General features: G+C 37.5%; 1 protein-coding gene across 10 annotated transcripts in view; it reads left to right on the top strand.

The window, feature by feature from the left end:
- The window catches only part of LOC143207419 (dual 3',5'-cyclic-AMP and -GMP phosphodiesterase 11), a 153,361-nt gene extending 143,576 nt beyond the window's left edge, over positions 1–9,785 (top strand). For 8 of the 10 annotated variants that reach the window (XM_076420868.1, XM_076420869.1, XM_076420864.1 and 5 more), the window contains 11 exons: positions 212–460; positions 1,398–1,508; positions 2,331–2,428; positions 2,532–2,595; positions 2,689–2,924; positions 3,781–3,880; positions 4,287–4,541; positions 4,624–4,733; positions 4,914–5,319; positions 5,705–5,788; positions 6,152–9,785. In XM_076420868.1, the coding sequence (XP_076276983.1) occupies positions 212–460; positions 1,398–1,508; positions 2,331–2,428; positions 2,532–2,595; positions 2,689–2,924; positions 3,781–3,880; positions 4,287–4,541; positions 4,624–4,733; positions 4,914–5,319; positions 5,705–5,788; positions 6,152–6,325 (1,887 nt within the window). In that variant the 3' untranslated portion in view covers positions 6,326–9,785. The remainder of the gene's footprint in view (positions 1–211; positions 461–1,397; positions 1,509–2,330; positions 2,429–2,531; positions 2,596–2,688; positions 2,925–3,780; positions 3,881–4,286; positions 4,542–4,623; positions 4,734–4,913; positions 5,320–5,704; positions 5,789–6,151) is intronic. The other 2 variants (XR_013008670.1, XR_013008669.1) reach the window with 2 other exon arrangements.
- Positions 9,786–12,097: the final 2,312 nt, after the last annotated feature.

The raw sequence follows: 12,097 nt of genomic DNA, 5'->3' as shown, positions 1-12,097 counted from the left end.
GTACATATTAGTAAAAGTTTAATTAAAAACTCATTAAAAACAAGAAAGTTTTATTAATAGATATCCGAAGTTTCCACGTATATCGAGATATTACTGCAATTATTTTCTTCCTTTTACTTCTTTATCTATAACCCATGATCTTCCGTGACGCACATGTGTAATAATGATTTAAAATTCCAGAAAGTTGTTTTAAAAAGATGTTTGTTTACAGGACTCGAGGTTCAACCGAGAAATCGACGCGTTAACAGGATACAGGACGAGAGCCCTTTTGTGCATGCCGATCAAGGATTGTAACGGAGACGTGATTGGTGTTGCACAAGTGATCAACAAACTCGGTAGTGAGGGACAGTTCACTGTGCAAGACGAGAAGGTTTTCGCCGGTTATTTGCAATTTTGTGGGATCGGGCTGCGGAATGCGCAACTCTATGAAAAAAGTCAATTAGAAGTGAAAAGAAACCAGGTTAGTAGAGCAAAAACCATTCTTATCTTTTAATACGCTGTACCGCCATTTTAATTGACACATTCGCTGCGTAATTTGAATATTAAAACCTTCTTTACGTAATTAATAAGCAAGTTTAATATTCCAGATCTTGATTATTAAATCGTTTTTTGAAGTGTTTGTGCTTCTCTGATCTACGATGTATCGTCTGCAGTAAGTAATAATTAGACTGCGGATCTACATATTTGCAACATAAAAATTTGTTATATCAACTTTTTATTACGTCAATATAGTTTAGCTCTCCACGCTTTTATTTACAGTTAATATGTAATGCCTAAAAATATTATTTTCTCCTGTTTAGTGCATTTTCATATAAGCGTGGTTTTCAAAAAGATTTTTTTCAATTTTGGTGCCAACAATTCCCTGCTATTTTAAAAGTGTTCTATTTAAAATTTACTTCAAAGGTCAGTTCCTTGACTGCTACTTATTTTAAACAATTTTGTTTACTGATTGCATTAAATATAGCTCTCAAACTTTGTTGTAACTTACATATATGTGTGAAAGTTATGTTTGTTTTTAACTAAAAAGTAAGACAATTAAATAAATAAAGGAAGAACCAAACACATATAAAAACCCGTTCTCTGCGAAGGAGTGCGAAGGGTTAAAATTCTTTCTTTATTGTGTTTAATCTAATTTTTTTATATACATATGTTATTCAGTAACGCGTGTAATGCAAAAAGCTCCGCAGTCTAGTCTAGAGGCTAATTATCGCATGAAAGTTACATTTGCGCGGCGATTAGAATATTACAGTAATTCGATCGAACACGCCGCACAGCTGCGGGATTTATTAGCCGCAGTAAATGTGTTAATATTGTCACGGATCATTGACTACAGCACAATAATTTATCCGCTTTAAACGGACTATTAATTCATGGCAAATGTTTGTCCCCTGTTACAGGTGCTTCTGGATTTAGCTAGGATGATTTTCGAAGAGCAAAGTACAATAGAGCATATGGTATTGAGGATTCTAACCCACACGCAGTCGCTTATCCAATGCCAGCGAGTACAGGTAACACGAGCGACATAGCACAGAACGGATTAAGTTATTATACTGCGGATGTTTCTGATGCTGTATATTTTTATAAAAACATCGAATACAATGGACACCCCGATGAAAATATGTTTCGTCTATAGAATTTCCACTCTGCACTATTTATTTTGCATTCTTGGCGCGGTTTGTTTAGTTTGCATATATGGTTTTTATCTCTGATTTCATATCTGGTTCGTTGAATTCGATATTCTCGAAAAAGACACCTTAACCGTTAAATGTAAATGTTGCCGTTATTAATATTGAAAGAACGTTCATAATTTAATACATTTAAGATCAATTTGTAACGTTTTTAAATAAATATTTCAATAATCACCCTCGAGGATCTATTGCAGTGTAGTGCAGAAATCAATTGGGTGAATCCCTTTCCATTGAATCAATAACAAAACTATTGAATATTTTTCTTGCATCTTCAGAATCTGTACTAACTTCACAACTTCTCGAGCATTGTACAACTTGACAAAATAGATGAAATTCTTCCTGGAATTTGAAGAAATGTAAAAATTATATTTGTGGACATCATCTGATGTCACAAGATCCAATTGCTTCAACGCTCAATTTTCTGAAAGCTTAATAAGCTTAATTGGAGTTCAATTAACAGGTTTCAATAAGAATTGAATGAATCGTTCGTAATTGAAGACGATAGAAACTTTTGAGCCTCCTTGAAGTTCGTAAAAAAACATAAAGTCCTTGTCAATTCGTTATATTCAATCAATCATGTTAAAACAAAATTGGATCAACAACATTTTGCAATTTTAACTGAACGTTTACTATATTTTCCAGGTTCTCTTGGTGCACAAAGCGTCGAAGGGCAGTTTCTCCCGCGTGTTCGACTTCGAGGCGAACGACCTGGCCGGCGAGGATTCAGATTCTCGCACTAGGTGAATGAAGTTTGTAATTACGTCCTTATTTTTCTTCATTCGATTACCATAAGCGATTGAACCCCCACGGGAACCTTACACGTGTCTGATTTTGTTCACGCAGTCCGTTCGAGAGCAGATTCCCAATAAACGTCGGCATCACCGGCTACGTTGCCACGACTGGCGAGGTGAGCATTGACAATTTCTTCCTGTTGTTGTACTAGCTTAGCTCTTGCTCGCTCGCCTGTGTGATCACACGCATTCGAACTAAATTTTCTTAGACGGTGAACATACCGAACGCCTACGATGATCCAAGATTCGACCCTTCGGTGGACGATGGTACCGGTTTCAGACATCGCACCATTCTCTGCATGCCCATCAAGAACTCGTCGGGTCAGATCATTGGCGTCATTCAACTGATCAACAAGTTCGATGACCTCGCCTTCACGAAGAACGACGAGAATTTCGTCGAGGCGTTCGCCATTTTCTGCGGCATGGGCATTCACAATACGCACATGTGAGTCGAACTGAAAATCAGGTCCAATTTCTACAAATATATTTGTTTATCAACTGTCACTTTCGTTCTCTCTTTATGAACGCAATGTAAACATGATTATCAATTTTTGTACACTGCAAATTACCGTTCCATAACCACCACCAAAGCTGAGTGATATTACACTCAGTAAAATAAGTCTCCGTACACCCTTTAAAACAGAATAACTTTTTTATAATTATACCAAATGTGTGACCTGATGTTTTGTGAGCAATTAGAAGCATTGGTTTACTGGATGATGTGCAAAAAAGATTTTCCAAAAATTACAATTGATCAGGTTACATACATGCAAAAATAGAGAAAGCTTTTTTTACAACTTTTTTATTTGGGTCCCTAATGAAAATTTAAAATATATGTTTTGTAGATCTATGTTAGTTATACACATGCTGAGAATTTCATCGAAATCGGTTGACGCAGGAAAAAACGACACGCATCGAGAGATGTCGATTCTGTGGATTTTAAGCAGAAACTGATCAAAAGTCGTGTAAAACTACGATTTTCACCTATTTTTTTTATTGTTTGTTTTGTATTGTCCTGTAAAATCATCCCTTAAATTTCCTGTTGCCTGTCGTTGAATTTCCTTGATAGGGGGTGAAAGTAGCTCAATAAGTAAAAGTGGAAAATAGAACTTAATTGTTTACTTCGAACGGTATAAATTACAAAGAAAAATTTGTATGTAAGAATGGTATTTTGTATGGAGCAAATGTATATAAAAAGAATTGTCGAGAATTCATTCATTCAAGAAATATATATTCAAAAATAACATTGTAACATTACCACATTATTTAATGCCTGTTTCTTTTTCTGTCTTCTACAACAGGTACGAAAAGGCTGTGATAGCAATGGCCAAACAAAGCGTTACATTAGAAGTGCTGAGTTATCACGCTTCTGCTTCGTTGGAGGATGCACAAAGATTAAGGGTTGGTTCTCCTTGATAATAATGACGCTTCACTACACTGCACTCTTCAATGCACGAACTTTATTGCTAACACTAACCGTACCATGACCGGTCAAATGACCGGTTTTACATTAATTATTTTTTAATTATTAAAATTATGAGAATGGTCCCATCAGAAATTATTCAATAAATTGCTTTATTAAATCACGTATTGCTATAAAAATTGTGAAGAATCTAAATAAGTTCAGTACTTGTAATTTTTATAAAACGATTTTGTAGCCGGTCCGGTAAGTGTTAACACACTAGTTAATTCACTGATTACTAGACTGCGGATCTATAAGCAAAATCGACTTTTTTACGTACTAAGTATTGCTTGAGAACATCGAAAAGCTGGTATTGTTTTCACAATTTTGTGATTTCGATTTCAGGGCTTGAGAGTGCCTTCTGCAGCGCATTTTCAGCTGCACGACTTCAAATTCGACGACATTTACATGGAGGACGACGACACATTAGCAGCGTGTCTTCGAATGTTCCTGGATCTTGATTTCGTGGAACGCTTTCATATCGATTATGATGTTCTTTGCCGTTGGCTTCTCAGTGTGAAGAAAAATTATCGGAACGTCACGTACCATAACTGGCGTCACGCGTTCAACGTCGCCCAAATGATGTTCGCGATATTAACCGTAAGCAAATTCCGACCGGACATTTAATTACAGACTTAAAATCATTCTTTCAAAAATTAACAAAAATATTGTTATGCTTTAGGCTACACAGTGGTGGAAAATCTTCGGGGAAATTGAGTGTCTTGCTCTCATAATCGCTTGCTTATGTCACGATCTAGATCATCGGGGCACGAACAACTCCTTCCAAATCAAGTAAGTTGAAAATTCATGAGAACGAACTATTTTTCTTTTACTTCACAGCCATAATGTAATGTATTACAAATAAACAGTGGATTTGATGCAGTCATTCAAAAAATAAGGTACCATTTCAAACAAATGAAAACGAAAATACGATTTTAACTTTACGAAATAAATAATTTTCATGGGTTACAGAGCATCATCGCCGTTAGCGCAGCTCTACTCAACGTCCACGATGGAGCACCATCATTTCGATCAGTCTCTGATGATTCTGAGTAGTCAGGGGAATCAAATCCTGTCGAACCTGTCTCCGGAAGAATATTCGCGCGTGGTTAAAGTTCTTGAAGAGGCGATCCTCTCCACCGACTTAGCAGTTTACTTCCGGAAAAGAGGGGCTTTCCTCAGCTTAGCAAGGGGTGGTGGCTATAATTGGGCTTACAGCGATCACAGGGAGCTGCTAAGAGGAATGTTAATGACTGTCTGCGATCTAGCAGCTATCACAAAACCCTGGGAAGTCGAGAAGAGGGTGGCGGAATTGGTTAGCAGCGAGTTCTTCGAGCAGGGGGACATTGAGAGGTGGACTCTTAACATCACCCCGATTGTAAGTGTTGCAAAAGTTTAATTAGTTTCACTCTTTGACGTACGACTTTGTTCATAACTGCATCAATTAGAACATCTATAATGTAATTTACTTCTTTGAAATCAATTCTGATGGAAGCAAAATCTACCGATTAGTTTTTCAAAAATTGTTCATTAAATATTCACTGGTTCACGAACTTATCTTGTTCACTAAAACAATTACATACTTTACTTGTATTTTTTCCAACTTCTCTCTTGTTTACTTTATGATTTATATTTAATGCGTGAGGTGATACTATTTACAAGTGTACAAATGCTAGATTTTAATCGAGTTTGTAAATTAATATATCTTTCATTAGAAAGATCTAAGACCCGAAGGTAACTGTGTTGCTCTCTTGGTATTGCAGGACATTATGAACAGAGAAAAGGAGGATCAGCTACCGATGATGCAAGTTGGATTCATCGATTCAATTTGCCTTCCTATCTACGAGGTAATTTTCTATGATATCGACGATAGATAATTAAATCTCAGTTCTTACAACGTTTCATTTCATTCAATGCACCAGTAATAACGTCATATTTGAAACTTTCTTTTCCGACTCTCGCCACGTGAACGTCCCAAAGTAAAACCTAAAATCAATGTCTTAAAACAGAGGTCGGCAAGAAGTGCTCTTTTCGGCCGATTTTCGAGGGCTACGAATTCAATGTCCTATTCGAAGTCAATTCTCGGTTCTGTGCCACAACACAGATATTAGCTCGATGTTAGGTCACAACCTAGATCGGAACAGGACACTACGATACCACAATCTATTGCAAACAGAACCTAATAGATAATTTGTCATTTGTTGGTGCAGGCATTCGCGCTTCTGTCAGACAAGCTGGAGCCACTGGTGGAGGGTGTCAGGGAAAACAAACAACAATGGCTCGAGATCGCGGAATCCAGTAGCAAGACGGACAATTGCACGAACCACGACAGGATGTCTTCGATGTCCGACAACGAGGAGACCAGCGACCAGGCGGACCAATAGTCATTATAACGAGCCGCGATACAGGCAAAGGAATGAATGATCAACAGACGGTAGCTTCTATGCATTTACGGAGCGAATTATGCAATCGGACGGCCACGATCGTAGCCGGCCGTCCCGAAAAGCTGAGAAGCTTGGCGAATATTACACGCCTACGTCTCGATATTAGGTATTAAAAAGCATTGTGAGTTAATTTATTAATTTATATTAATCACTGGCGGAGCACTGTCGGTACCAATGACGTGCGATTGCAAACATTTCGCGAACTTCCGAGGAGCCGCTATAAATAATCCGTATGAAATCGCGTGTATGGTTTTTCGTAAACGGTCGCCGAGAAACAAATGTCTTCTATTCGATCAACTTCACTAGCGGCCTCGATGAGAAATCCTGTTTCGAAACGAGATTAATCCTGTGAATTTTATGCTCGGGTTCTACGGGGCCCGAGGAGGCTGCGGGAAATTAGCTTAAGGCCGCGTCGAGGAGCTTCGTCCTCTCTTTGGAAATAAAACAGATCAACCCAGAGATGCTACTCTTGTACCTGATCGTATTGTACGTATACTTACTATGGCAGAACTTTGTGGTCGAGAGAGGACGAAGAGGGACGGGCGTGTACAGGAAAATTCCCTGGGAATCACTGAAAGCTGATCAGTAGACTGACTTTATATATTTATAATAAAAATCAGTAAACGAAGCGTAAAACAGTAGACGCGGTAGAAGGATATTAGAATAGGGCCATGTTATTTTTAAATGACCGGTTCCGAGTTTTTATTTAACTCTCTTTCTTTGCAAACATGCACAAACATTACTTTGCAGAAAGATCCGCAGTTCACTGATCAGCTTTTTATACGAGATCCTACCTCTCTGATTGAAGATCCGTAGTTCATGATGATTCGCAGATTTTATTGATTTTAGTTGATGATGGGATTCCTTAATTTTGAATGGCTTCCGCAGCGTAGTTTTCAATTTTCTGATGAATAATTTTATTATCTAACTCGCAGAACACGAAAAGAGAGCCCAGTACGTGGAATATCATTTCTCGAACAAGCCGATGAACCATCATAATCAGGACTTCAATCACCGAGACAGATGAATCCCTGGTAATCATGTGCGCAGATGTGATCGAAGGGCAATCGGCTCCGTCTTGGAATCGCGTTTGCAAGGAAGTTCTCTCCGCTATTACGAGCTCGTTCGATTCAAGAATCGGGTTGTACATTGTAATTAGATAATGTATTCGTAAACCAAAGTGTACATTTATACATCAAGGTTAATCGTGATCTTTGTTACTCGATACGGGAATGACTTTAATCGTCTGTTGTAACGTTCTAATTAATTAGCTTTAGGGAATGAGAGAGCGAGAGAGAGAGTGTGAGAGAGAGAGGGAGAGAGCAAAGGCGAGCTTCCATGCACGTTGTTCACCTTGCTTTCTATTATCTTGGATGTCACGCGATACCGTTCGAAAGCCAGATGTTCGGTTCCCTCTCTTTGCAGCCGGGGTTCGATGCCCAGGCAGAGGGGAGCCAAATGAAAATACGTTTCTCTGCGCTCGAGTACCGGTTCACGTTATCTTCCTCAGACCACGTTCTCACGGTTGCCTGAAATCCTTTAACAAAAATACGTACATATCATCGATTTTACTCGCACATTGTCCGTTTACGTTCCCGTGGAAATTAACGACGCTCAGCATCGCCGCTTCAGCGTAGAATCGAAATTCGAACTCGAATTTCATAAATGATATTGCAGGATGGTAATTATAATACAGTGCAAAGCAATTCACGTCGGAATGTTTAAGCTTATGATTAAAATCACATATTATCTTGACAAAAAGAATGAATCCTTTTAGGTTTCGAGCAAAAAACTTTCTGACGAATATCCCGACGTGTATGTTCGTTTTACCAACCTGTATAATAAATTGTAGATTTTAAGTAACAAATGACGAATCATTCTAGAGAATTAAAACTGTTGGTACACGTTTTATGTTAATTTGTAGGCTTGTATTCGTTTCAGCAATGATACTAGATTTCTGCGGAGAAAGGGTTTATACGAACGTTCAAAAATTATTCGAATCAATGAAATACCAATTTAATTAATTGGTGGTGTAATGCAATCATGTATTCAATTTTCATTTTATTCTGATCAGGAGAGTGTTAGTTCCAATTGATACGTTTTAAAGAAAATGTCTGGTATTGTGAATATGTAATTCACTATGAATCAATTAATTAATGTTTTATTGGAAAAAGTATCGTTTCCATTATATTTTAACCAGGAGAAAACTAGTTCTAAGCTTTTAAATATCTCTGACGCTGTGAATGAAAGGTTCACTTTGAATAAGCTTTTATTATTATCAAAATTCTCTCGAAATTGTTTAATAGATATTGGTTACTTAAACGCAGACATGATAGCAATATTTCGCTACTGTATCAGCAAACCATATTTCAGTATACCTGAACACTACGACGCTGCATACCATCATGCATTATTGAGTGATGCTGATTGCGTTTGCTCTGTAATTAACTATCACCGAGACAATTCGTGAAAACACTTGAAACTTGTTTACTGGGTTGCTTGAAAGTTTACCGAATTAATGTCCATCTTATTTCAAGATGCAATCAAAATCAATTTTAACGAACAATATTTTTTTATGTAATTGAGAGACGAAAGTATTCGTGAAAACACTTGAAACTTGTTTACTGGGTTGCTTGAAAGTTTACCGAATTAATTTCCATCTTATTTCAAGATGGAATCAAAATCAATTTTAACGAATAATATTTTTTTATGTAATTGAGAGACTAAAGAATTCGTGAAAATTTTAAAAGGAATAAAGAATTTCGTCAGATATAGATTGAAGCTAAAAGAATACCGACTAAAAGCAAGGAAATACAATAATCATATTTCCAATTGTAAAAATTCAACACTATGCACGTTGCAAATAAAAAGAAGCTTTTTAGCAACTTCTGTATAAACCTTTTTCCTACAAGCTTACAAACTTGGATCATTGGATCATCCTGCGAATTCATCGGTGCTTAAAGATCGGAGACGTGGTTTCGCGAAGATGGAGGCTGTCAGACGTTCATTCGCGTGTGATCGTTACTTGCAACAATAGTCCGTATCTTGTATATGTTCCTTTTAATCCTTCAAGTCCTTTTTTCTCTTTCTTCTTCTTTTTCTTTTTTTTTGTATACTTGTTGATTGTCTCCCGTCGATTTTCATTAATTCCACGACGGGAGGGATGGTGTAAGAAGTGTGATAAATAAAAGTGTGAGTGCGTGTGCTGTCGTTCCAGCTGAATATCTGTGGGTAAGGAAGCGTCACTATGAATATTCTCGTGTAAATTATTGATATGTCGAAACGGAAATGTTTTGCGTGTATGCCGTTTACCGTTACGATTAGCATATAGTACGAGAGTCATATATTAAACTGAACAATATCTAATATATTAAAGCGAGACTAAATTATGTGATACACACATCTTCTTTTATTTATACTGTTCACCGCTTCGTCCTGTCCTACGCTTCAGACCAGTGCTGGGCACATTTGCCCCGACTCATTGTCGGAAGTCGAAAGTTGTGCGAAATTCAGTGACATTTGGCCTTTTTTTGCGACGATGAGAAAAATGCTTTTACGCACTACCCCTGACTATTCCAGAGACTCTTAACCCGTTCATGTCCAAACCCGGAGATATCGGATACAGGGACCTACTATGCGCAACACTCCTGTACAGGGCCCGCTCTGGGGGGGGGGGGGGGTCAACTCGGACATTTGTCCGGGACGCGAAAATTTAGGGGCAGCATTTTGGCTGTAACTGTGAGAAAAATATTGATGTGTTTTATAAATTATTTGGTCCCCTTAGGGTTTTAAATCCATTTACCAACTCCCTATCTTTCCATTCTCACTACTATCGCCTTTTCAGCGGGGGCTACAGTTTATAAAGGTGGGTTCCGAACCACCTTGGGTCACCACAGTTTTTAAAAAGCACATGGAATATTTCCAGAGGTGCCGGCATCGGGGATTGAACCTGCGACTGAGCTACTGAGCCACTGTGAGCCCTATTGATGTGTTAAATGCCCAATTAATAGAAAATTTGCTTTTATTAAAATAAATGTTCTTCTATTAAGATTTAAATGAAATGATTTGATTTTTATTGAAGATATAAAACATATGTACCTTTATTTAAAAGAAATATATATATATATTCTTAAGGGGCGGCAATTCGTCTTTTTGTCCGGGGCGACGTAACCGCTAGAGCAGGCGCTGCTCCTATATACCGAGTTGACGCAATCACTCCAGGTCTCAACTGACGTACTGGACATTAGACATATCCTATTCCGAACAGTGACATTTGGCTTAAAATGAACTTTCTCGTACCGATATCTAATCAATGAATATGAATGAATCCTAAATGTCCATGGACCTTGGAAATGAAGAAATTAGTACGATTTAATAAATATTATAATTGTAATAAACATCGAAAGTTGGACATTCTCAGAAAAGTACTTTTCACGACAAAAAATTGCTTCTCTCTAATGCGATGCCCTGACGATCCTATTTAATATTTTCTCTTGCTCTTTTTTGAAATTAAAGAGCAGATTTTTGTGATAAAAAATCACATTTTCTATTATCAATTAACGTAAATATTCCATTTAATATCTATTGCCCGGCCGTTTTTAACACGTTCCGTAACAAGCCCTTTTTTATGGCCTGAAGATCACGTTTAACGCGTACCACCGGTGGTACATGTGGCACGGAACGTGTTAACCGACTTTGAAAAAGGGGAGGTTACTCAATTCGATCTGTATGTGCCATTTTTTTCGCTTTTCTTTCTATGTATGTTCACCGATTACGCCGAGATGGATGGAACAATCGGAACGAAATCTTCTGCATTTTGTAGGGTATGTCTCCCGATTGGTTCCTTGGAAACAAATTTTGCATTTTTCATTCTTTGCGGATTTTATTGCAAATAACCAACAAGACCGGAAAACCACCCTACGGTGTTCTACAAATTCTGCTCGTTCCACTAAAAAGTGTAAAATAAAACAATTCTATAAAAAAAAATTAAAGCGACTTCGATAAAACGCATTAAAAAAAATGCACTAAAATACAATCTATTCGGAGGCGGCGCAAAATTGAAAATTTTCAACACTGGAAATTACGAAAATCCTTTAATTCTTCTGCATGCTTTCACATATTAATGTATCTTCTCTTCCCACCTACTGATTCCCAAGTCCACCATATTCCAATGAAATCAGAATCAGCAACATTTGCCATTTGGAAAATTTTCAATTTTGCGCCGCCTCCGAAAAGATTGTATTGTATTTACGTTCGTGTGTATCCACATAAATTAAATGGAAATTATTTCATGCTTTCTAGTGCATTTTTTTAGTGCGTTTTCTCGAAGTCGGTTTAATTCTTTTTTTAGAAGCTAATCTTTTATGAAACAGCAGAAGATTTTGAAATGTTCGGGGGAACGAAGTAGTTAAAAGTTTCGAAGCCTACAGATTAGTCTAGGTAACTTGTTCATCTGCTTCTTCGCCGAAGCGCGAAACCGTTTAACAAACTGGTCTGAAACTTTCGATCCGCCGCTTAATAGAATCTGTTAATTGCAATTTAAACCAGCGATGACACGATCGAGGAAGATGCTGGATCAATAATTGACAAATTGCATTCTCGCAATGTGGGTCAATTGGTGACACGTAACGACAACATGGTATCGTAATATTCTTTCGGTTATCCTTAATTAAAGATAAATTCTTGATGAGAGGTGGCTGGTAAGCAGAAATC

The sequence above is a fragment of the Lasioglossum baleicum genome, chromosome 3 (genome assembly GCF_051020765.1).
Source record: "Lasioglossum baleicum chromosome 3, iyLasBale1, whole genome shotgun sequence".
Lineage (NCBI taxonomy): Eukaryota > Metazoa > Arthropoda > Insecta > Hymenoptera > Halictidae > Lasioglossum > Lasioglossum baleicum.
The sequence above is the reverse complement of the archived record's forward strand: the minus strand, read 5'-3'. Positions and strand labels throughout refer to the sequence as shown.